At 34.3% G+C, this 26,893-nt stretch overlaps 2 protein-coding genes across 4 annotated transcripts; both read left to right on the plus strand.

Annotated features, from left to right (window-relative positions):
* Window positions 1-3,647: 3,647 nt before the first annotated feature.
* On the plus strand, window positions 3,648-9,020 carry LOC126725699 (methyl-CpG-binding domain-containing protein 11). Its single transcript, XM_050430534.1, has 2 exons — window positions 3,648-4,023; window positions 8,065-9,020. The coding sequence occupies exons 1-2, from the start codon at window positions 3,943-3,945 to the stop codon at window positions 8,764-8,766; spliced, it is 783 nt and encodes a 260-aa protein (XP_050286491.1). The 5' UTR covers window positions 3,648-3,942; the 3' UTR covers window positions 8,767-9,020.
* Window positions 9,021-12,008: 2,988 nt separating this feature from the next.
* On the plus strand, window positions 12,009-21,347 carry LOC126725700 (glucan endo-1,3-beta-glucosidase 14). 3 transcript variants are annotated; one of them, XM_050430538.1, is made up of 3 exons: window positions 12,009-12,327; window positions 12,912-13,948; window positions 21,103-21,347. In XM_050430538.1, exons 1-3 carry the CDS (start codon window positions 12,228-12,230, stop codon window positions 21,169-21,171), a joined length of 1,206 nt encoding a protein of 401 aa, XP_050286495.1. In that variant the 5' UTR covers window positions 12,009-12,227; the 3' UTR covers window positions 21,172-21,347. The 3 variants fall into 3 exon arrangements, with proteins under 3 accessions (XP_050286495.1, XP_050286494.1, XP_050286493.1); XM_050430537.1 differs by lacking the exon at window positions 21,103-21,347 and adding an exon at window positions 14,446-14,675 and having other exon boundaries at window positions 12,020-12,327; XM_050430536.1 differs by lacking the exons at window positions 12,009-12,327; window positions 12,912-13,948 and adding exons at window positions 17,911-18,079; window positions 19,150-20,186.
* The last annotated feature ends 5,546 nt before the right edge of the window (window positions 21,348-26,893 follow it).

The raw sequence follows: 26,893 nt of genomic DNA on the forward strand, positions 1-26,893 counted from the left end.
AAAATACTAAAATATGCTGTTATTAGGATTTGGACTCTAATGCTAACTCATTAAATGAGACAATTTATTAAATTAAATGCATATTTTCATTGACTTTTGAAAATTAGAAATTGAAAACAGCCTTTTGCATATTTTCAATTTCCTTCACAAATTGAGTTTTAAGAATAGTTTTTGTTTTTTGTCCATTTTAGGTTGCCAAACAAGTTTTTTAGTCTCAAAAATAGAAAATTATTTTTAAAAACAGAAAATAAGGAGAAAAAACAGGTACCAAACATAAGCTTAGGTTCCATAAAAATAAAAAATAAAAAAAATAAAAAAAAACACTTAAAATTCAAATCCTTGAATTTCAAACTATAGATAATTAAAAAAAACTAAAATAATTTGTTGCCATTCTTTATTATGCACAAACATTTTCCTAATCTTTGGTCAAAGATTTTAACCCATCTAATTAGTTCATTTGAATTTGTAATTTTTTTTTAATCAAAGTAATGCTTTATTTGTTTTGGCAATAATAGTTTCTAGAAAATGAGTAATTTTCCAAAAAGTATTTTCCATAAAATTATCTCATTTTTCTATGTTTGGTAGTAACCTTAAATGAGTTGAAAAATAATCTCATAACTTTTCTTAATTACTTTGCTGTGAGATAGACTTGATTTCCAAAAAAAATTAATGAAAAATATCTCTAAAAGTAAGCCATACTTTTTCTATTGGCTAAAAATAGTTTTTGATTGTACCAAACACTTGAAAACACACAAAACTATCTTCACATAACATTTTTCATTGAAACAAACATAACGTAATTGACATCCTTTCCAAGCTACCAATCAATTTTCAAAATATCACAACAGGTTCAATACTTCAGTTAACTCAACTGGGGTTGAACACAAAAAAAAATCGATTAGTATGGTAACTTGATAATTACAATAATAATCTTGGAATTCACATTGTAAGCTAATATCCTATTATATTTATATCTATAAAAAAATACCGATTCTCAAAAGTCATAATATCACAAAAAAAAGATTTAAAAGGAAAAGTGGAAATGTTTTTAAACACCAGCATAAGAGCATTCTCATCAAAGGTGTTATAAATATTAAATGCTATTTTTTAGCATTTTTAACACTTCAAATCATAAAGTCACACCCACAATAAAGATGCTAAATGCTAAATATTTTAGCATTCAAGTACAGTGGAGTCTCATCTTTGACACCCTATTGTAGCAAGATGCTAGAGTTTTTTATTATTTTTTTCTTTCTCTCTCTCTCTCTCTTGTGTGCTGTGCCTCTCCACTGCTTTCCTCTCTCTGTCTTTCTCCTTCTCTATGCCTCTCTCCACTGCTAGGTTGATTTCGTAGTGTTGATCTGGTTGTTGCTGTCCTTAGGGGAAAAGCCAACCTTTCCGCCCTTAAGGTCGGTGATGTTGACGAAGCTGGAGGAGCTAGGGGCGAAGCCAGTGGCCTAGAACATGGTGGCGGCCAAGGAGGTCCCATTGGTGATCTAGTGGAGCTTTTTGGCACCAAAGTAGTCGAAGAGGATGTGGAGGGAGAGGATGTTTTCTATGGTGTAGATGGAAGGGTGGGTGGAGAGGAGGTCGGACATGGCAGCGTTGTCAACAACGCAGACGGTTATGGTGGTGCGGCTATTGATCTCGTCAGCGAGGTGTGTGAGGGAGAGGTAGTGGTTGAAGGTCGAGAAGTCTGGGTGTTGAGTTGATTTGTGGGTTTGGGTTGATTTAGTGGCTTTGGATGTGGAGGTTTTTTTTTTTTTTTTTTTCCTCTACTATTGTTTGTGGTTGTGGTGGATCTGATTGGTGGTAGCGATGGTGGGTGGATGCGGAGGGTTTTTTTTTTTTTTTTTTCCTCTGCTGTTGTTTGTGGTTGTGATGGATCTGGTTGGTGGCGGTGATGGTGGGTGGATGTGGTGGTTGTGGTGGGTGGGTGGATGTGGTGGCCGGCGGTGTTGGGTTGAGAAAGAGAAAGACAAAGGGGAGAGAGAGAGAGAGAGAATAAAAAATGATAAAGAAAGAATATTTAAATGAAGTGTTAAAAAAAAATAGAAGTTTTAGTGTGAGTTTGGCTCTAAATTAAAAAGCCAGTTTATTTTAATATTCAACTTATTTTTGGTACTATTCATAAGTCTCATTATACTATTTCAGTTAACTTTTATCTTTATCTATAGTATTTTTAGCTAAAAAATTTCAGTTTTAATAAGCGGATCTCAAATAAACCCTTAATGTAAGAAATATTAGAGCATCCACAGCAGTGGAGCTAAATATTTAGCTATTTAGCTCCACTAAAACTTACTTTATTTATTTTACCTATACATATGTTGCAGCAGTGAATCTATTTTAATTTTCAACACAATAAAATAATATAAATATCACAATAAAATATTATAACCACTATAATAAAATAATATATTATATTACCCAAAAAAACATCCACAGTACCAACCACAACCACCTCTACCATCAGCCACAGCCACAACCACCACCACCACCACCACCACTACCAGCAGTAGCAGTCCACAGCAGAAAAAAAAAAAAAAATCCAAATCTCCAATATTTTTCCTCAGCCACCGCCACAACCACCACCACCATCACCACCACCAGTCCACAGTAGAAAAAAAAAAAAAAAAAAAAAACCCAAATCTCCAATCTTTTTCCTCAGCCACAGCCACAACCACCACCAACACCACCAACAACAGCAGCACCAACAGTCCACAAAAGAAAAGAAAAAAAAAACCCAAATCTCCAATCTTTTTCCTCAGCCACAGCCACAACCACCACCAACACCACCAACAACAGCAGCACCAGCAGTCCACAAAAGAAAAAAAAAAAAAAAAAACCCAAATCTCTGTAATAGGTCATCGGTGGCTTGGGATGGTTGGGTTGGGCCGACGGCGGGGAAAGAGGGGGCTTGAGAGAGTGATGGTAAGAGAGGAGAGTGACGGTGAGTTTTGAGAGCAGCTTGGGGCGGTTGGTCAGACCGGAGTGAGAAAGAGGATGACAGCTTGAGGACGGCTGGTCGGGACGGTGAGATTGCACAGTGACAGAGAGGATGAGAGCTTGAGAGAATTCTGGGGAGAGGATAAGACTTCAGATGGAGTGAGAGAGAGGCATAGAGTGAGAAAGAGATAAAAGAATGAAAAAAAATGGAGCGGTATTATTTTAATCCCCTGGCTAGAATTATATATTATTATTTTTGTTTAGCTCTCATGAACAGTGCACATCTATACTGTTCATGTGGAGCTAAAAAAAATGGATATAGCTCCACTGCTAGAGCGTAATTTTGGTATCAGTGGAGCTAAATTGTAGTATTATAGTAATATAACACCACTGCTGTGAATGCTCTTATAAAGTGATGTGTTATATGTTATAAAGTTAGATGCTAAAATTTTTAAGATATTTGATGCTCTAAAGAAAAATATAGTTCACACGGCAGGAAAGAGGGTGGGTGCAATATCCCCACATTTGTGGACCTGATGTGGTCTTGGGATTTATTTTAAAATCTTAAAATTTAAATTCCGCAAACCATTTTGACACGTGCTGACATTAAATTTTGGAACCGAAAATTCCGTTCAAACCCAAAAAAAAAAAAATTATATCTTTTTAGGAAATAAAATTACAAAAGTGGTAATTACGAGGACAAAAAATCCAAACATCCAACTACGTTAGAGACGGGTTGAGAAACTTTGAAAATTGAAAAAATCTACCATAATTTCGTGGTAAAATTATCACCTCCTTCATTGCAGTACGTGACGGTTTGTGAGAGAGAAAGAGAGAGGTATATATCTATAAGATTTCTTATAAAGTAAAAACAGACACTCCCAACGATTTTTGTTACTCCTTTCTCACCACAAACACAAAAACAAGGAAGAGAAGAGAGAAAGAGGTGAAGGGTTTGCTCTGGTTTGAGAGAGTACTCTGTTTTGCAGGTGAACAATGGTGAAGGAAGCACAGAGTGGAGCCCAAGAGGAGGTTGTTTCAGTGGAGCTTTCAGCTCCTCCAGCTTGGAAGAAACTGGTCTCTCTCTCTCGACATATAAAAATTTGTACTTTTGTTACTGAAGTTTTGAGCTTTCTTGAAATCTATGTTCTTTTATGTTTGTTGGTTAAATTTTGGCATCTGGGTTTTGCTTGTTTCAATAGAGTGTTTTGTTTTTATATATATAAAAAAAGCTTTGTTTTTTTGAATATATGTTCTTTTATGGCTATTGGTAAAATTTTTGCATCTGGGTTTGCTTGTTTCAAATTAGTTCTGTTTTTCATATAAAAGAAACAGTGTTATTTTTTTGGCTGAAATTAGTGTTCTTTTTAATGTTGTCGGATTTTGCTTGTTGGTAAAGTTACGTGCTAGAATTTGGTTCTTACTATGAGTCATTTTTATTTTTATTCTTTTCCTTGGTAAGTTAGGTTTTGTGGATGAATTTTGTATTATGGGAGTGATTTTGTGTTTAGGGTTTTCTTGTAAAGTACTTTTTTTTAATAATTTTATAGTGATGCATTAAAGTTTGCTCCTTTCTCAGGATTACTAGTAAATGTATTTTGTTATTCAATTATTATATTACCTTGACAGAAGGGGACAGTAATACATTTATTTGGTTTCTGATTTTGCATTGCATAAAAAATGGGACTTGAGAGGAAAAGAAAATGTGAATATGTTTTTATTCAATCATCATATTCCCCTGAAAGAGGGTCAGTCTTGGTTTGTTTAATATCTGCCTCCATTTAGAAATCAAATCAGCTATGATGTTGTCTGATTTGATTTTGTGAGTCTCCTTTTGGCTTAAGCAATGTCTTCATTGCCCTAATATTGGTGTTGGGATTTTTTCCCTAGATCCTTTGTGAACTCTGCTGCTTTTGTGGGTGATGATATGTGTGTTTCTATGTGGTAATCAAGCTATGGGGTACGAGGAAAAAAGATATAACCTAATTGAGGGAAATAGAAATCTAATTTGGGGTAAGTAGTAGTTGTTTTTGGAAGGACGTCCAATTATACACTTAAAAATGCTGCGATTGTCGTACAAACATGAAAATTTGTTTGCTGTGCACAACTTGAAAGAGGAAGTATGAAAGTTTCATTGCCTCTGCTTATGACATTATATGCATTTATAGAACTTCTTGTCTATATGGTAAAAAATAAATTACTGGCTAGAGGTCACTGTTAAAAATTAATTTAGGTCTGTGTAACTGTTGGTAGAATATTATTATCAAGACGTACAACATTTATGCAAGGTGATCTTGTAGTAAGAAATAGTAGTATGCTGCTCAGTATGATTTGCCATGATCCTCAAATTTTGACTTGGCTTCTGATTAGTCGATCAGTATTAAATTCATTCTAGACTCTAGTACGATGATTTGAAGTGAAAAACGTATGCCCAGCTTTGCTCTTCTGCTTGGTGATATCATAATTTAAAATCAAAGCACTAGAATTGTGTTTTCCTCAAGGCCAAAATATGCTTTATTCTGCATGCCTTGAATGCTCTGTGATATATGGATGCGAATTTATGTCTTCCAGCTGCACCAGTTCTTATATTTCTTCAGCTGGAATTTGTACAACTTTTTACTCTTGATTCTTTGGATTAATGGATTTACTTATTCCAAATAAATTTTAGTAACCATGTGCAATTTTTGCATGTATTGAGGATATGGAGACTGTACAATGAGGGGCAATGAATTCTTTTGTACCCCAGCACATAAAACTAAATGAAAATATTCTTTTTGGCTCACCTTAGAATATTTGGTAACATTCTTAATTCTTTTGACTGCTCTTGTTTCTCAAGTGTGAGCCATCTAGGACCACTTAATTGTGGCAGTTGCATAGTTCACAGTAGATAGTGTTCAAAGAAGGGTGATGTTGTTCCCTGTGGTACTGCTATAATAGTGGTTGAGGACACTGCTTATAATATTCTTTCTCACACTTTTTCTGGGTAGCAATTATCTTAATATTACTTGTTTTTCAAGCATGGTAGCTTTAGAACAAGGATACAACCAGTAAATATTAATGTTTATTAATTTCACTTGTTTTTCCAAGTTTTTTACTATTTATTTTCAAAAAAGTTTTATTGTTGGTTAATATCACTTGTTTTTCCAAGTTTGTACTTTTTGTTTTTACAAAATTTTAAAAGTTTGGATCTTTCCAAACACATTTTAATGACTGAAACAATAGAAGTCAGTTTGTCATTCTTATTCTCAAAAGTTAGGGCTTTTTGTTTTTGTGTGTTCTTGTTGTTGTTCCTGTTCCTGTTCATATATATATATTTTTTAAAACAATTAGAAAAGCAAAACTGTTCTAATCAGGCCATAAATCCCCTGGATTTGTTAGCTATTGTTGTGTTTTTAATTTATAAGAGTCAAAATTTTTAGATGGTGTTCTGATTGTTGATTTCTTGTTTTCATTCTACTCAGCCTTTGCAATGATGTTTTCCCCCTTGGTAAAGGGCAATTCTGTATGAACAGTAGTTCTTTATCAAATCACTTCACCATCATTTTTTTAGCTTGCTCTGCATTGTTTCAATGTTCCATTGATATTAAAAATTTTAAGGACACTCCAGTAGTTGGTGTTAGAACTCTTGTTGGAGTTGCAGACAGAGTTGTTTGATATAACTTGTGGACTCTTTAGAATATAGAGATAGTGGGCCTTAGTGAAAGAATAAGTTGGTGGCTTATCTACAATATGTAGAATGGTATGTTTACCTGGTTTAAGATGGTCAAATTAAAGTTTGTTGCTGATCAATAGAGAAAAGACTCGGGCATAAATCTATTCCGGACAAATCCTTTTTGTCCAACTTAAAATGTCAATTATAGTGGAGTGGATGTCTTTTACTCTTCTCAAACTTGCAACACGTATGATTTAAGTAAATGGAGAATCTCCATGGTTAAGATTGGCAAATATTCCCTGAAAACTTGTGGTCTAACAAACCAATTTAAGTCGGTCCAATGGTTAATGTTCTCTTGTGAATTAGATTAGACATGTTTCATAACTTTCTCATTTTCCTGTCGAAATGATAATAATCTTACAATGGTTGTGGTTTTAAGCCAGGAGAATGTTGCCTGATCTTTATGTTAGAAGTGTTCTAGGTTCATTTAGTAAGTTGAAGCTTCAATAAGTTATTGTCTGTCAATGACATTGGGACATGGCTGTTTTGCTTGTAAAAGTGGGTTTAAGTAGATTGAGTCTTCAGTTAATATTCTCATGTCAAATTTTTTTGTCTTCAATTGTTTTCAAGTTTTACGTGATAAAATTAGCATGCGATATATTCAGTCAAACATGTCCAAAAGAATGATCTATATATACATAAAAAAATTAATACAGAAAATGATGGGTGTATGATAAAATATAAATAGACAAACATTATACATAAGCAGATTATTTAATGAATTGTTATATGTATGTATTGTAGTAAGAACCAATCAATTGACTATTCTGGTTTAGAATTGAGAATCATGTTGCATGAGTAGATTAAGATGTTCGAATTTAGTTGTTGGTATCAACATGAATTTCTTTGCTAACTAGAACTAGAAGCATGAGATTACTTAATTCTGATGTGTTTGTTGTTCTTTTATTAATTCATGTTTGAATCTGACTACAGTATGTCATTTTGTATCATATTCCATCCAGAAATGCTTGTTGGTATCTTAAGATATTATGATGGTCATTTCCATATTATGATATAATTTTATTGTTTTCATTCCTGATGCAACCTGTAGATGTTTTCATCTTGTGACAGAGAAAAATAAAAATGGCACACTAAGGATAGTGCAATAGAATTATATACGGATGGCTTTACAAGAATTAAATAACTACACAAGAATTGCTGAGAACAGATTTAACATGTTTCAATACACTTATTGCCCCCTCTTCCCCCTCTTATCAGTTTAGTATATGTTTTCATATTATTCTACTTTATGCTGAATTACAACTGAGACATAACATAATTAAAAAAAAATACTGTATTCACATTTCTGGGAAGTATTCAGGACAAGTACTATTAATCATGTTTGTAGCTCATAAATCGTGTTGTATAACTCTTAACATACATCTCTGCTTTCTGTTCATCTGCAGTTCTTTCCTAAGAAAGAAGGTACACAGAAGAAGAATGAAATTGTTTTCATTGCTCCTACTGGGGAGGAATTCCATAGCAAGAAACAGCTGGAGCAATACCTAAAATCACACCCTGGTAATCCTGCAATATCAGAGTTTAATTGGGGTACTGGTGAGACCCCTAGGAGATCTGCGAGGATCAGTGAGAAGGCCAAGGCAACTCCACCATCAGAGAGTGAACCCCCAAAGAAACGTGGCCGATCTTCGGGTTCAAAGGACAGCGAAGAAGCGGAAGCTGCAACTGGAAAAAATGAAGGCCCAAGGGAAATTAAAATGCAATATGCAGAGGAAGCTGGGGAGAACGATGTTCCCAATGCAACTGTGGTGGAGAATGGAAGTGAAGATGAGAAAAGTGAGATTGATGAGGAGGAAAGCATGAATGTTCATGCTTTTGCAAAAGCTTCTGATGCTGCTAAAACCCAAGCTGAGGATAAAGTTAAACAGCAAGATGTTGCAGCTGCAGCAGCAGGTGAAATGCCTGCTGAAGAAGCTAATGGTACGAGTGACAAGAAGCAAGATGGGCCAGATACTGTGACTGTGGAAGCAAATGGGGGAGCAAAGCAAGATGATCCCAACATAATCACATCTGCATCCGAGGAAGTAATGAAAGAGAAAGTTGGGGAGGTGATTGGAAATGGCAAGGTTAATCAAGTGAGCTGCTGAATATATTTCCATAGCAATTAGTCCTTTTGTAACACCCCTTCCACCTTTTGTTTTTGAGCTTTTGGATTCCTTGGATGACTGTAATTTTAGTGCTGCTGATGCTAGATTTCATTGTATGTAGGGGAATCAAGTTGTACCCATGGTAGAATAGGGTTTTAGATTCTGTAGCCTTTTGTTACAATCAGGAGGAACTTAGATCTTAGACTGTAAGACGTCATGTTCCTTGACTTTATGGTTGGTTAGATTTTATATTCTCTCGGTCTGTGCATTTTTTTTTGTGTGGTAGCAATCTTGGCTGGCCCCATTATTCGTGTTTGGGGAGATATTAAGTTTGCATTGGTCTGATCAATATGACCAGAACTTTAAAAATGAAAGAATGACTGGAAGGAAAGCATGCTCAAAAGGCCGTGTATAAGAGAACAAATTTTATTAGCCATACTTAGGTTAGCATAAAGTTGTGGTTATGTCGTGCTGTGTGTTACATGCAATGATGTTGGCCAGGCCTACCCAAGGATTATGCAAGGTCATTGGTACTTGATCCATTTCATGCATTCTTGTTTGAATCACATTTTCTAGCGTCCCGAAGGTTAGAATTTTGGCAACTGTATGAGACTTTGACTAATTAAAAATGTGGTTTTTGTAAACATGGAAAACGTTTACTCTGGTATGTGTCACGAATCTTAGTCCTATGCCAGAAATAAGGGTATCATGACTCATGAGGATAGGGAGGCTCCTTTTGTTGTGAAAGAATTTTCTTAAAAACTAGTATTTTATTTGAAATATATAATAGTTTAATTAAAGTCCTATTTTGAATTTATTATTTCGGTTGTCTTACTAAGTACCTGTTTGTTTCAACGATTTCAACCCAAAAAGCCTGTTTTGAAGAAAGCTGGAGTGGAAAACCCATTTGGCTCAGTATAAAACGCAACTTTTTGGAAAAAGTTGTGCCAAGGCTGAGAACGCGCAAGCCATTATGGAGCTCTGGAGGTTCATTTTAGAAAAAGTCCATGCGCGTTCTCAGCTATCCGTTGGACTCTTCGAGCAATTACCAAATTACCCTTCAATAAATCATGTTAATTTCCTCAGTTCTCACACCTATCCCCCATTCCTCTCATCTCATCTCTCTGCTTTGCCCTTTGCCCTGAAGCTCACTCACGCCTCTCATCTCTTCTCTCTGCTCTGCCCTCTCTTGCTGCTACAAACACAGCACCACCCAACTATCACCGGTCTATCACCACAACCCATTTCAACATTTGATAATCCAAACACAAAATCAAACCAAAAATAACTCAAAATCAACACAAAACAACTTAAAATCAGCTCAAACCCCATTGGAAAACTCATCCCAAACCCAACCCAAAATCAACCCAAAACAAAATTAATTCAAAATCAAACCCAAAATCCAAAGAAAATCAACTCAAAATTAAACCATTAACTGAAAACCCATAACCCAAACCCAAAATCAAAATCAAATACAAACCCAATGGTGACAGAGACTTAAGAGATTTGAGAATTAAGGAGAGAGATGAGGGTTTCCTTATGTTTCAATTCTTCATCTTCTTCTTCATCATCATCATCTTCTCTCTTCCTTGTAGCTTTCAAACTGTCAAAAAAAAAAAAAAGAGATGCAGAGACTTTGAGGGATGAGAGAGGGGCGGAGATTGTGTGGAATGTTCTGGAGGGTGAAGTGGTAGGGAAAAAGACGAAAGAAGGAAAAAAAGAAAAGAAAAAAGTAAGGGCACGTGTGTGGAGGAAGTGGTAGTGCAAAAGAGGAAAGAAGGAAATAAAGAAAAAAAAATTAAGGGTACGTGTGTGGAGGAGAAAAAAAGAGGAAAAGAAGAAGAAGAAGGAAATATGGATAAAAAAAATAAAATAAAATAAGGGAAACATAAAATAAAGAATAAGAAATTAAAATTGAGAAATACTGTCACAATATTTTCACAATACTTTCATAATAAATCTTAAGTGGTAGGTTAGTATTAGTTAATATTGATGAGAAAAAAAAAATTGTTTAGAAAGAGAAAAAAATAATTGTAATAGTACTTTCAAATTAAAATAAGTATAAATTATCACAATAAATCTTAAGTGGTAGGTTATTATTAGCTAATATTGGTGAGAAAAAAATAATTTCACAATATTGATTTAAATATGAAATAAACTCCCTTATATATACATTGTCCTTTTTGGTAATTTATCCCTCAAATTGTCACTTTTAAAAGTGCTAACCAAACACTCAGTTTTTTGAAAAAACACTTTTTCATTATGCACTTTTTGGAAACTCCACTTTTTCGAAAAAACAATTTTTCAAAAAGTTGAACCAAACTCACCCTAAATGAGTTGCGTTTTCAAGTTATATCTAGTATAGCTTTTGTGAATGGTATACCATTCAATAAAATTTTATTATGTTTTATTTATTAATTAATTAATTAATTTATGTTTATATATTTTACAATTCCATCCACCGATTACATTGTCTTTTTATATGTTACTTGCTTGCAAAAATAGCAAGGACATCAAAGATTAATGGCCATCTTATTTTTAAAATGTTAAAATATTTAATATTTTTTAATTCTAAATTATATACAAAATATGAGTTTATGAATCAAATAATATATTACATCTTAGTTAAATGAAGTTTGATATTATGTTTTGTGTATGAGTTAAGGATGTGAATTTTCAAAATATTAATTTAACAAAATGTTATTAAATAGTATAACAATAAACAAGAGTTACATTAACTATTACTCAACTTGTATATATTAACGAAAACCTTGTTAACAATACTGATTGGTTTAGTCCCCTGATTGTAAAGTTGTGTTCCCTTTGTTTTAAAAGCTTGCCTTTTGTTATTATTTGTTGCAAAAGTGAAAGGAATGTGGAAGTGCTTTTCTTTTTTGTCTTGGACAGAAAACTTGGACTTGCTAGATTGTTCAAAAGATATATTTTCAATTTTCAATCTCCAATATGTCTTTTGGAGTTGGAACAGTGTGCACCAGTACACCAAAAAGGGAAGCCAAACTGCTTAAGCTGGTGGTTAATTCTGCCACCTCTATTGCCCCAGAGGATTACCCAACCACCTTCACAAGTTTCATACTCCACATTAACCACGTAAGGTATATTAACTATCTCAACAAAACCTTTTAGATGGAAGAGAGTATAACCAGATGGGAACAAGAACAGAAAGTGAAAAAGGTATACTTTGTGAGGGGATAAAAGTGAGAGTAAAGGAAGAATCTATTTTCAGCCCCTCCAATCGAAGACACCCCTTTACATATATATTTTTCATCATCTTTGAACAAAGGCTAGGAATCTTCCTCTCATTTTCTTTCATTTTCTTCGGAATCTTGGCTCTATGGCATGCCTGAAGGAAAAGCTTTGCATCATCCTCAGAATTGTTAATATTTTAATGTCACCTTTTATGAGTTACATAATACCAGGCCATACCCACATCCTTTATACAAATGGAATACTCATACATTGTTAACATGCTCACTAAACACATGCGGTTCTCTTCTTTCTTTCTCAGGTTTCTGCTTGTGTTCTATCTCGTCTCTCTCAATGGTATGTGTCATGTTTCATTACTTGCAACTTTATTTTGAATGTTATAAACTATGTAATAGCATAGTATATATGTAATGGTTTATCTTATGAAGGATATACATACATAAACACACACACACAAATATATATAAACCAGTAATTAAGAGCATTTCACTTTCGGTTGTAGAGTAATAAGTATATATATTTGATGAATTGATAAGGATATATGTTGTTGGAACGTTAGCAATTGCTCTGTTTTCTCTGTTTAATGTTTCCTATGTATATTATTAGTTGTTTCTATACGTACGTAGATGAAGGCCAGTGTTGCAGTTTGTAACCAACAAACATAAGTGAATTTAATGAGATATTGAATTTGATTACCATGCCTTAAGCTCAAATTTTACAGTATTTTAACTGATGTATTCTCAGAACCACATAAAGAAAAACATTTTTATTTCTTTCTTCCCTTGAATAACATAGAAATTTACCTTGAAACTGTATGCCACAAAGTTCATGTGTCTGAATCTTAAATCTATTTTTTTTTGGTCTGTTATCATGGTGAAGCATTGGCTAATGGCAGTATCTATCCTCCTTCTTTTATGCAGTTTTGACAGCACAGGCATTCACGGGAACTTATGGAGTAAACTATGGGAGGATAGCTGACAATCTACCTCCACCGAGTAGTGTGGTGACCCTTCTAAAAGCTGCAAAGATAAAAAATATTAGAATCTATGATGCTGATCATGAAGTTCTCGCAGCCTTCAAAGGATCTGGAATTGAAATTGTAGTTGGACTTGGCAATGAATTTCTCACAGACATCAGTGTGGCTGAGGATCGTGCCATAAATTGGATAAAAGAAAATGTACAGCCATTCCTTCCTGGAACTTCCATACGTGGAATTGCAGTTGGGAATGAGATCTTGGGTGGTACAAATATGGAACTTTGGGAGGTGTTGTTGCCTGCAGTAAAGAATGTTTACAATGCCCTTGATTGGTTGGACTTGGCAAAAGTGGTTCAGGTCTCAAGCCCGCATTCAGAGGCTGTTTTCGCCAATTCGTTTCCACCATCATCTTGTACTTTCAGGGATGATGTTCTTCCATTCATGAAGCCACTTTTGCAGTTCTTCTCGCAGATTGGTTCTCCTTTTTATATAAATGCATATCCATTTCTGGCTTATAAGAGTGACCCTGAGCATATTGATCTTAATTATGCCCTCTTCCAACCAAATGAAGGAATTGATGATGCAAAGACTAAATTACACTATGATAACATGTTTGATGCCCAGCTTGACGCAGCTTATGCGGCTTTAGAAAAAGTTGGGTTTGAGAAGACAGAGGTTATTGTTTCAGAAACTGGTTGGGCTTCTAAAGGTGACGAAGATGAAGCAGGTGCCTCGGTGAAAAATGCAATGACTTACAATAAGAATTTGCGAAAACGGCTACTAAAAAAGAAGGGTACCCCCTACAGGCCAAAGATGGTGGCAAAGGCTTATGTTTTTGCTTTGTTCAATGAGAACTTGAAGCCAGGGCCAACCTCTGAGAGGAACTTTGGATTGTTTAAAGCTGATGGGAGCATTGCATATGACATTGGATTCCCCGGACTTGTCCCTTCTTCAGCTACCTCATCTCTTCTCTCTTTCAAGGTATGGGATTCCTAATTACTTGGTTCATTTTAATTTTATGATCGGCTGTAAACTTTCTTTTTCGCTTTGTTAACGGAAATCTAAGCTGTTGTTGGGAGTCAACCTTAGTTTTGTCCTGTCTATCTATGTTAGAGCCCTTTTCTATTGGTTCTTTATCTAAGGGAAAGTTCTATATATGTAGCTAGGTTCTTTTGGAACCAATTAACAATCTTAATCCCATCCTTCCACCTCAGTACTTGAGCTAAGACCCTGGATAATTAGCTAGGTTCTAATTCATGGCTAGAATATGCTATCTTTTAGTAGTAGATTCTTAGCTAATTAGCTTAATTTTTATGGAATTTAAGGACTAAGCAATAAGTGTATATATATGGAAGTTACAATTCACTGTCATGTGTCTACAATCTCTTGCATTAAAATTGAATCAGAGTTGTACCATTCATAGTTTTTGTTCTAGTTAAGCTTGTATTATTTCAATTTTCTGATGTTTTGGCTTACAGGGGATTGGATTATCAAACTCGCTGGTTTTTTCTATTGCTGCACTGCTGCCACTGATATTAACATTATAATTAGTGAAAAAGTCACGGTCTTATTTTGTTCTTCTAGATGTTCAACCAGCTCACGGAAGAAATTCAGGGTCTTGGATTCATAATTGTTGTAACATTACTTGTATAGCCAATTCAATTTATTCTTGTATTAACACACATTCTTGAAATAGTTGATGACTACAAAATTGCTAATAGAACGTTTTCATATTTCAGTGAAGTACATTTATTTAGTCATTCTTTCTTTTCTCCGTTTCATTTTTTCCTTTAAAAAAAAAAATCAGTTAACAGTTTAGTACCCAATTAAAATGCAATCTTGCAACATAAAGATAAATCAGTACTATTGTTACAGATGGCTACCTAGAGACTTTAATTGAAAAGTTAACAGGTGCCGTAAGGGTTTTGGTTAAAAAAATATATTTAGAAATATTTTATGAGAAAAGAAAAAGGGAAATATTAACGAGTGACCTTAGGACTCTGGTTAAGAATCCAGTTAAAGAAAGTTTTTATGGGAAAAGAAAAAAAAATGTTTTGACAGTTTTTTTCATTTCCTATAAAAATGATGTTAAAACTTTTCTAAAATGGATTATTAACAAGTGTCCTAAAAACATTCGTTAGCATGACTCAAAGAAAAAAGTAAAGTTTTTTTTTAATAATTTTTTATATTTTTTTTATAAAAGTGATATCAAAACATTTCTAATAGTCTATTAATAAATGCCCTAAAGAACACTAATTAATCAGACCCATTAAAATATGAGTGTGGCTTGAAACTTTAAATGACACAGGGTGGATTGAGGTGGGTTTAGGAGGTTCTCTATGTTGGAAGTTGAAACAATAAATAATACAGCAATGCTTCATTTGATAGCTTAAATGAAGGAAATCCATGCTCCTTTTAAAAAAAAAAATGGAGAGAGATAGGCTTTGAATAGAATTCAAAATAAAGTATTATTAACAGGTGCCCTCAAAGAATAATAAATGCTCAATTATAAGTTGTAATACATATTTTTGAATAATTTATTGGTTTGCAATATATCCAATGTTTATCTTTTGTTATTAATGGCAACATTAAAAGAAGTAAGTGCATCTCTAGACCTTGAAAGCAAAGCATATAAATGGAGGGTCCGGTTAATTTTTTGTCCTTAATAACTTAACGTAATTGTTTTTAGTCACTTTTAGCCCATAATATTTAAACAGTTAGGAAAATGCTAAATTTAATGATACTAATAATTTAATACTTGACTTTTCAAACTCAAATAACAGTACTCCACCTCTAAAGTCTTGTCCGAAAGGTAGAATGAGAAAACAGAATCTTCATTTCATTTGTTTGGAAGTCTTCCCATGTGGCTTTGGTGTGGGGCAGACCCTGCTACTGTATCAGAAGCTCCTTTCTTTTCCTTCTTACACCGTAATCCAAAACTAGCTACTTGCGGCCTGGGCACCATGCTGGTCGACAGATATTCAATAAAGATTAAGATTGTCACTTGGACCCCAAGTCACAATTAAGGCTAATGCAAAATTTAAGCTAATTAATTTAAAGTCCAATTGTGTACATGATTAGCCAATAAACACTAGTAAGCATGGATAAATCTAAGAACTGGGTGGAAAACCTCTTTGCAATCTCACCACTAAAAACTATCCATTAGAATAGATAGTTGTAGTGTATATTTGGGAAGCGCGTTTTGCGTTTCTCAGACGCATGTTTGCATTTCTGCCTTTTTTTTTTTTTTAGCCTAAAAGTTTGACTTTTCAACCAATTTTCAGCCACAGTGCACTGTTCACGGATCTACAAATTTCACTTTTTAACAACTTTTTCATTAAAAATGAGTCCCACGGTACTATTTACACGTTTAAAAATTATTTTGTTATAATATTTTTCAGTTTTCAACTGTATCCAAACAGGCCGTAGTATAAATTTCTCACAAAACCCTCCAAGTAATGTAGCAAAAAGTGTACTCAAGCCCTCCAAAATTTTGCTCGCAACCGACTCCAATGGCAACTTTAAGCCTCCATGGCTGATTCTGTGGTGTCTCCAATGCTTTCCAAAAGCTTCAATCAACACTCACAGCTCGAAGTTAGTGATGGATGTGATGGGGATGATATCCTCTCAAGGATTTGGCAATAGTGAGAGGGAGAAGGTAGAGAAAATACATGGTGTTTGGATCTCAATATTTATTGGGTTTCTCTCAACCTTCAGATAGCAAGGAGAGTTCGTAAGTGAATTCTCTCAGGTTCTGACCATTTCGGTCAACTGAGTGTCTTGCGTGATCACTACCTAACTTATTCTCAAATTGCTTTTCACGTGCCACTTCGCCGGACACCTCCTTCATTTCACTAGACCGGAACTCCATCTTGAACAACTTCAATTATATATAGCTCATGAACCCTCAACCCAATTACATAAGGATCCACAAAATACAAATTACAAGTATTTGCATGATAATTACAAGAAAATTTTGACACGGAATATGACAATACATACAGAACCTAAAAGATCTGCAATCACCAGTGGAAGTTGTGGTTGAACTAAACACTTTTGAATGTCGGTTCAGTTTTACAGACAAGTTTTAAGTGGCATGCCATGCAAATATGGGGTCGAACAATAACTTTTGCAATGTAAGCAGCAGCCATATATGGATGTGAGGAATTGGAACAAAATGGGCATATTTTGAAAGGCGATCAACCACTACTAATATGATTGATTTATCTTTTAATAAAGGCAAACCCATCAGTAAAATCCATTGATATGCTACCTTCCCATACCTGGTTCGTAGTCGGCAGAGCAAGCATGAGGCAGGAAGGTGTCATTTGCTCCACTTGGTGGCAATGGTATGTAATCACAATTCTTTAGGAATTCCTTAATGTGCTCCTTCAGACTTCAATAAAAGATTACCTGGATTTAATGTCTTGTGATAACCTCCATGCGTGCTGCCATGAAATTGGTGAATGATCTCCTTAATCAAAAGAGAGTTCTAGGAAATCTAGAATTTTTTCCCATGTAAAAATAGGAGGAGTTCCTTAAGATTATGGAGATTGGCATTCACTTCTTCTTTGAGTACCTCCATTTTCTTGCACTTGCTCATATTCTTGACAAAGCATCTTCCACTGCGTGCAACTCTTGTATTCTATAACACGAAGTCATACCCTATGAGCTTGTATAACCATCTTTGTTATGCAATGGTTGAGATTTTTAGAGATCACCTGTATCTAAGACTTCTCAGACTTAAAGACTTGCAGAACCTCCAAGAAACCCAATATCCAAATATTTTTTCTTCATCTTTGGACAAAGGCTAGGAATCTTCCTCTCTCATTTTCTTTCATTGTCTTTGGAATATTTTGTCTATGGCATGCCGCATGCCTGAAGGAAAAGCATTGCATAAATCACGGGATGGTTAATGTTGTCTAGACCCTTTGACGTGTTATCTTGACCCTTTGACGTGTTATCTTTTACGAGTTATAAAATACAAGGCCATACCCACATCCATTCTACAAATGGAATGCTCTTGCGTTGTTAACATGCCCAAAAAACACATGCGCTCCTCTTCTTCCTTTCTCAGATTTCTGCTTGTGTTCTCTCTCGTATCTCTCAATGGTATGTATCATAGTTTCTTTCCTTGTAGCTTTATGTTGAATACTACAAAATATGTAATAGCATACATTGGCCCTTCTGCTCGATCATGTTTAAATATTATATATGAACCAGCAATCCAAACCGTTGTACTTTGGTTGTGGAGTAATAATAATCAAGGATATATGTTAACGATATCTCTGTTTTATTCTATTCAATGTTTCCTATCTTATTATTAGTTACTATTTGTATATATTTAGATGAACATGTAAAATAGCAAGGATCAAACCAGTCATGATGCATGTTGCTTTGCAAAGTTTAGCTTAAAAGCATCCAGGTTCAATACTAATACTAGGATTTGACCCCAAAGCCATTATATTTGACAAAAATTAACAGATACATTTATGAAATAATTTAAAAAACTGTTTATGGGAAAAGAAAAGAAAAAAGTAACTAACTTTTTTGATTACTTTTTATATTTTCAACGTAAGTGGTATTACAATTTTCTTAAAATGGTCGACTAATAAATGCCTTGAAGCACCCATGAATTAGATTAAAAAAAATATATATGTACAAGATATTTATTTATTATTTAATTTTCAAAAGTAAATGGTTTTGACCAATTTATACATTCATGATAGAACTTATTTTGAATATTTGGATGGGCATGCTTGAGCCTGTCATTCACTGTACATATAATTTTCAATAAAAATAAATCTCGACGCCTATGTAATTAAGGCCATCACGTTTACAGTTTGTATCAAAGATGACAAAAGGTAAATTTCTATGTTCTTCTAGGGGGGTGGAAATGTTCTTTATGTGCTTTTGAGAATACTTCAGTTAAATTTTGAGCCAAGTCATGGAAATCAAATTTAATTTACATTGGAAATGAGAAAGAACCTTTAAAAAAAAAAAATGCTTTCTCCCTTCCAATGTTATATTAAATTTGATTTTCATGCCTTAGCTTAAAATTTAACTAAAGTATTCCCCCAGAATAACATAGAAATTTACCTTGAAACTGGAAAATAAATAGTTCATTAGTCTGAATTATAAATCTAATAAATCTTTTTTGTTCCTGTTATTGGCTAATGCAGTTTTGACAGGACAAGCATTCACAGGAACTTATGGGGTAAACTATGGCAGGATAGCTGACAATCTACCTCCACCGGGTAGTGTGGTGACCCTTCTAAAGGCAGCAAAGATCAAAAACATTAGAATCTATGACGCAAATCCTGATGTTCTCACAGCCTTCAAAGGATCTGGAATTGAAATAATGGTTTGTTTGCCAAATGAACTTCTGATCGAGGTCAGTGTCGGCGAGCAACGTGCCATGGATTGGATAAAAGAAAATGTGCAGCCATACCTTCCTGGAACATCTATACGTGGAATTTCAATCGGGAATGAGATCTTGGGTGTTACTCCAATTGAAATATGGGAGGCCTTGTTGCCTGCATCAAAGAACATTTACACTGCTCTTGACCGGCTGGGCTTGACAAAAGTGGTTCAGGTCTCAAGCCCACATTCAGAGGCTGTTTTCGCCAATTCATTTCCGCCATCCTCGTGTACTTTCAGAGATGATATTCTTCCATTCATGAAGCCACTTCTGCAGTTCTTCTCGCAGATTGGTTCTCCTTTTTATATAAATGCTTATCCATTTCTGGCTTATAAGAGTGACCCTGAGCATATTGATATTAACTATGCCCTCTTCAAATCAAATAAAGGAATTTATGATGCAAAGACTAAATTACACTATGATAACATGTTTGATGCCCAGGTTGATGCAGCTTATGCTGCTTTAGAAAAGGTTGGGTTTGGTAAGATGGAGGTCATTGTTTCTGAAACTGGTTGGGCTTCTAAAGGAGACGATAATGAAGCAGGCGCCACAGTGGCAAATGCAAGGGCATATAATAAAAATTTGCGAAAACGGCTACTCAAAAAGAAGGGTACCCCCTACAGGCCAAAGAAACCTGTGAAGGCTTATATTTTTGCTTTGTTCAATGAGAACTTGAAATTTGGGCCAACTTCCGAGAGGAACTTTGGGTTGTTTAAAGCTGATGGGAGCATTGCATATGACATTGGATTCACAGGACTTGTCCCTTCTTCAGCAACCTCATCTCTGATCACTTTCAAGGTATGGGATTCCAAATCACTTGGTTCATTTTAAGTTTATGATTGGCTGTGGAAGTACTGTCTATTGCTTTCTTGATGAAAAATCTATGCTGTTGTCAGGAGTAAACCTTAGCTTTGTTGAGAGAGTAGAGCATCTTGTCTATCTTAGATTAGAGCCACTAAATATAACTTGCATTCACATCATATGGAAAAAGCCAATAAATCAAGTTCTCGTTTAGGCGAAGGAAATACTGATATCATAACATCAATGACCGATTTAGAAGGGGAATATTTTGCAAAATTTGTTTTTGGCAAGTAACCAAAGATCTTGGGGCAATTTCTTCTGCTATCTTCTCCTCTTCATGATATTGTTATTTTTCTAGTTGCTTTGCTAAGTCTATTGAAATTCTTTGTTTGACAATTTGTGATGGGACAAGTTCAATTGACAATTACATTACAACTTCAGCCATATGAAACCTCTTCCATCATAATGACAATGATCTAATTTAACCAAATTCTGCTATACAATGGACAGTGAAACATTTGGGCAGCATTATATTGATATGGATATTCCATAAGAATTTAGGAATTCTTTATGAGTAGCCTTTTTAATTGGTGTTTTATCTAGGGGAAGTTCTTATGTAGCTAGATTCTTTCAAAGAAAATAGAACCAAAGACCAACCTTAATCCCTCCCTCCCACCTCATTACTTGAGCTAAGACCCTGCCCTGTATGCATGTCTAGAAGATGTTATCCTCTAGTAGTAGATTGTTAGCTAATTAACTTAATTTTCTATGAATTCAAGGACTAAGCAATAAGAATACAATTCATTGTCACGTTTCTATAATCTCTTGCTTTAAGATTGAATCAGAGTTGTACCATTTATAGTTGTTATAATTAAGCTAATATTATTTCATTTTCTAATGTTTTGGCTTACAGGGGATTGGATTATCAAACTCGCTGATTTTTACTAGTGCTACACTGCTGCTACTGATATTAACATTGTAATTAGTCAAAAGGTCAGGGCCTCATGTTCTTCGAGATGGTCAGCCAGCTCAGGGAAGAAATTCAAGGTCTTGGATTCATAATTGTTGTAACATTCGTTGTATAGCCAATTCAATTTATTCTTGTATTAACAAACATTCTTGAAATAGTTGATGACTCCAATATTGCCAATGGCCATTTTCATATTTCAGCAAAATACAATAGTCGTTCTTTCTTTTCCCCCCATTCATTCTTCAATTAAAAAAAAAAAAAAATATCCTTTTTGAAATTCTTTCATCCTATGGGCTTCAAAGCAAACTGGTTTACTGAATTTTCATTTGACATTTTAGTACCCAATTAAAATGCAGCCGTGCAAAATAAAGATAAATGACACGGGTGAATTAAGGTGGGTTTATGAGGCTCTTAAAGTTGGCAAAACAATAAATATGACTGCCCCATTTGAGGGTTAAATGAAGGTTGAGGCTTTGAATAGAATTTAAAAGACATCCAAAGTTTTATTATTCCAAGTTAGGAACATGGAATCCATTCCGGAGACAATTCAATTTATTCTTGTATTAACAAACATTCTTGAAATAGTTGACGACTCCAATATTGCCAATGGCCATTTTCACATTTCAGCAAAATACAATAGTCGTTCTTTCTTTTCCCCTATTCATTCTTCAATTAAAAAAAAAAAAAAAAAGATCCTTGTTGAAATTCTTTCATCCTATGGGCTTCAAAGCAAACTGGTTTATTGAATTTTCATTTGACATTTTAGTACCCAATTAAAATGCAACCATGCAAAATTAGGGGTGTCAATATTTGACCCAACCAGCAAACATGACACGAACCCAACAAAGGTTTTTTCAGGTTAGGGTTGGACCTTAATGGGTTTGGGTTATAAACGGGTCGACCCAAAAACGACACAATAAAAAACATGTCATAAGCGGGTTAACTCGCGTAACTCGTAATAGACACGTTTGACACATCAATTTTTTTGTGTCAACCTGAAATGACCCACTTAACACAACCCGTTTAACTTGTATAACAAATAAATATTTATTTTATTTTAGATTTGTCAAATATCTTTTATATCCAACATATATTTTAAATTTAAAAATAAAAGTGAGTAATTACAAAAATTTACAAGGGATATAATTGGAAATTGAAACTTTATAGACCCTAGAACTACTAATAACTTTTTTTTTTTTTTGGCATAGAACTTGCACAAATGAAATTGGATGAGCTTGTGGAAGATGTTATGAATTTAGACATCAACAAAGAATTTATGGATGATAATCGTGGTCATAGTCAGGATTAGTCTACTCTTTGCTCAAATTCTTTCAATATTGATACTTAGCATTTGGCAAGTTCTAAAGATATTATATTTTTGTTGAACTATGTTATTTTATTTTTGTTAAACTTTGTTATTTTGAATTTGGGATGAAGTGTATGCACTTCTTTTGGAGTATAAAGAACCTATTTTCTAGATAAATGTTATATTTTTGTTGAACTATATTATTTTGAATGTGGGTTGAAGACTTGAAGTGTATGCACTGCTTTTTGAGATGTAAAAAAAATTATTTCTAGATGGATGTTATATTTAATATTATGTAGGTTGAAATGGATTGTGTTACATTCGTGTCAACCCAACACGACTCGTTTATTAAGCATGTCAAATGGGTTGGGTCAAGTCAACCCACCTTATTAACAGGTCGGGTTAGGGTTAAAAGATTATGACACAGTTATTAAATGGGTCGGGTTAGGATTGAGTCATTTAGTTGAATATCCCTACCTCGACACGACATGAACCCGACACGCTAACCCGAATTGACATCCCTATGCAAAATAAAGATAAATGACACGGGTGAATTAAGGTGGGTTTATGAGGTTCTTAATGTTGGCAAAACAATAAATATGACTGCCCCATTTGAGGGTTAAATGAAGGTTGAGGCTTTGAATAAAATTTAAAAGACATCCAATGTTTTATTATTCCAAGTTAGGAACGTGGAATCCATTCCGGAGACAGTGGTGATTTTGGGAATTTTTTCTAAATGTGGTCATTACGAAACTTAAATTATACAAAATCTAATAAAAAAAGAACTTCATATATTGACAACAAAAAATAAAATAAAATAAACATGTGTAAATACATAAAAGTCTTACAATCTCCTTCTTATTTTGTGATTCTCAAATTTGAAACCAAACTTTATCAACTTAAGGATAAAGTTTGGTTTCAAATTTAAGGATAAAGTTTGGTTTCAAATTTCACTAAACAAATTAACATAGCTACATTACATATTTTGAAAATTTAATAATTGAATTGCATGTCTTTATGTTATTAAAACATATGTCAAATTTTATGCTAATCAGATATTATTTATTATTTGTAGGGACCTTTTATGCTTTTGGGCCAAGGCTATTTGTTGAGGGTAAGGGAGTTGGGCCTGACTCTTTTTCCGCAAAATTTGTCCAGAACCCGTTTGTGTACAAGACAAGACACTCCAAGAAAAGGGAAACAAGCAATATATATATGGAACAGAAGAAATGAATGTCAATCCAAATAATTTGTCAGCAGTTAGGCATAGAGTTATACAACCTTAAACTTTATTCTTATTTTGTATAATAGTCTCATTATACAACCTTATTACCCTATCAGACCATAAAATTATACACTTTGGAGGATGGGTCAAAATAACTACTCTGCCCAATGAGATCATAAGGAGTGGGTTTGTTATGTGATGGAGGGAAAAGATTTGCCTAGTGATGCATACTATTTCTACCATAATCACTCTTCTCTCTTTTCTAAGTCTCACTTCGATCACCTTTTCCTTTTTTCTCTTCTTTTACTTTCAATTTCCTATTCAGATTGCCTAGGTCACTGTTGTTGTCACCCTTATGGGTACTGTTCCTATTTATGTGCCAAATCAAACTCATGTAATTTTTCCTTTTTACCATTATTGTTCACCAACCATTTTGTCTATTGCTCACAATCTTCAGAAGTGCCTAATGCACTCTGGCCAGATGGGCTTAAACTCCACAAATCCTTGACTGTGGACAGGACTTTTTCTCTCGTCCACTACCCACTTCACAACAAACTCTCTTCTACATGTTCTGTCGTGTATGCCTTTCTATCTCTATTTCTCCCTCTAAATGGTAAAACCTTGAGTCTCTTTCTATCTTTTCCCTCTAGCACGCATCAAGTGGTCTCAGCCAGTCTATTACCTATTTTGGGTAAAGATGCCTTCCTAGCAGTATATCCTCCAAAAGAGGTCATGGCAGGATACCAGAACTAGGCTCTTTTTCCCTTTTCACCAAACCACATATTTTGTAATCCATTTAGCCGTGGGCCCACCTTCTCTGCATTAGCTGGGTTATAGGTTGGTGGTACTCCGGCCATTACATTGTTGTCTTCTTCTTCATGCTTTGTCTTTTCTTTCTCTATGTGTTTTCGGCCCCTGCTACCTGGTTTTGTCTCATTATTTTTCATTCTCTTGGCATTTGGTGCTTCTCATTCGTGTTCCTGGTATAGGAGTAAGATGGGCCACGTTTCATTTTGCTAGGTTGGGCCCATTGGTTCTTTACCTCATTCTTTCTCATTTCTTGTTAGTTTTTGCTGGGTGGGTCTATTGGGCTCTTGCCCTATTCTTTCTTTCCTGGGCCTTTCCAAGGCTCATTCTTATTCTTTGAAGAGGGTCATCCCACCATGGCCAACTCCCCTACATTGCCCATACCCTAAGGTGGGCTAATGGGTTCTATCTCTTGTCCCTTTTAGGTATTTTCTTTCTTTGGGCTCTTGCTTAGGCCGTGCTTATTTACTTTCTGGGCCTTTGGAGCACAACCCAATCGCCTTACTTTTTCCACTTCTTAGTCCATTTTTGGGTTATTTTGGGTTTTCTTTTTCTGCCGTTGGGCCTTCGGGTCCATATTATCAAAAATGAGTATCAACACTATTCGATCCATAAATTTATTTTTTATGTATAATTTTAGACAACAAAATTTTGAAATTCAAATATTTGATTAATGACATAACAATTGATTTTTGATCTTTTTGAAATTTTGTAAGTTCGGAGGATATAAGAAGAAGAATTAATCCAAAGGTGAATTTGTCAAAATTTATATTCAATAAAAAAAAATATTGAATTGAGTTATAGTTTTAGTCTACAACTAATTTTGTTACCAAAATTTTGTCCAAAGTTTAATTACGTTTACCTGAAAAAATTTGTAAAACAATTTCAAGATGGCCACAAAATTCTTTTTAAAGATAGAAAATCATAAATTTTTTAAAATTTATATTTTATAGTATTTTTTATTTATTTATTTTTTTTTTCAGGTGTCTTTTGACCAATTCTATGTGAAGCGCCCCTGATTGGAGAATGTGCCTAATGCCAATGTCCTTTATCTGATTCTTTGAACAAAAGTGGAGAAGGCAAAATAAAACCTATAGACTCTACCACTACAAGTACCAAAGCAAGAAAAAAGAAACAAAAAGAATGAAAGAGAAGATAGGAAAAGACTTGTAGGGAAGAAGAACATGAACAGTGAAAAGCACAAATCGTGACTGAGGAGGATTTCTTGAGACAGGTATTGTACCCCCCATGTCCCTAGTTAAATGGGTCATTGCCAATCGAATCAGGCCTGCTTTTCTCCGAAAGCGACTAGTTCTCTTTTACTAGCCCGGATCAGGCAAGCCCACACTACTAGTACCATAAACGTACTCTGTAGGATATGAAACAACTCTTTTGAGTCTCTCCCACTAGATGTTTTAAACAATTGGGTCATTTTATAATCATTATGATTTCATCGCAATTTAAACCTTATACACCATATGTGTTCCATTTTCTATAATCCATGTGATCTACTAAGTCATGTCACGATAGCACGATCAAACTCAATTTAATCACATAAAAGTTTTGTCATGTAACTTACAAAGTAAATACCCTCGGCACAGAGCAAGGCCCATGACGAAGGCAAGGTATCTACTCATATTACTATAAACTTGACAATGAAAGTCAATAGAGATGACAATTTTGCTCCATCCCACCTTGACCCGTCTCTCTCCGTTATACCCATGTGAGTTTTCTCCATCCTGCATAGGTGGTGGGGTGGGATATAGCGAGATTTTAACCCCTGCCATGTGATGGGTAGATGATGAGTATAGACATTTTAGTCCCTCTTTGTACCATTCCCGCCTCGCCTAACAATTGATAAAGACTATAATTATAAATTTTTCATACTCTAAATCTCTACTATCTAAAGTTTAAACAAACAAATCAAAACTAGCTTATTTAAATGCATGGATATTAATATTTTTTGTTTTTGATTGCAATATTTTCATGTTAAAACACTTGGATAATATTATTCAGTTCTTGCTAAAAATTAGTTTAATTTGATATGATATAATTAGTTGTAATTTCAAACATATTTATTTATACAAATTTCATTAAAAAAAAAATTGTAATAATTGTACGAAAAATTTCAACTCTTAAATCCAACTCTCCCAATTGTTATTTTGAAAAAAAAAAAAGAAAAGGTTTTCTTAAAATTTATTGTGATCTTATCACAATTCACAATGTTGACCTTGCACTTTAATTATGATTTTAAATATTTAAGAATTCTAATCTCATAAGAATTACTAACTAAATGGAAAGTTGTAGGTTCTAGTTAGTTCAACCGGTAAAGTCTTTGATGGTTGAATAAGAGAGCTGAGATTCAATCCTCGCCTACATCAAAAACCTATTGGTGT

This window comes from Quercus robur, chromosome 5 (genome assembly GCF_932294415.1).
Source record: "Quercus robur chromosome 5, dhQueRobu3.1, whole genome shotgun sequence".
In the NCBI taxonomy this organism is placed as follows: domain Eukaryota; kingdom Viridiplantae; phylum Streptophyta; class Magnoliopsida; order Fagales; family Fagaceae; genus Quercus; species Quercus robur.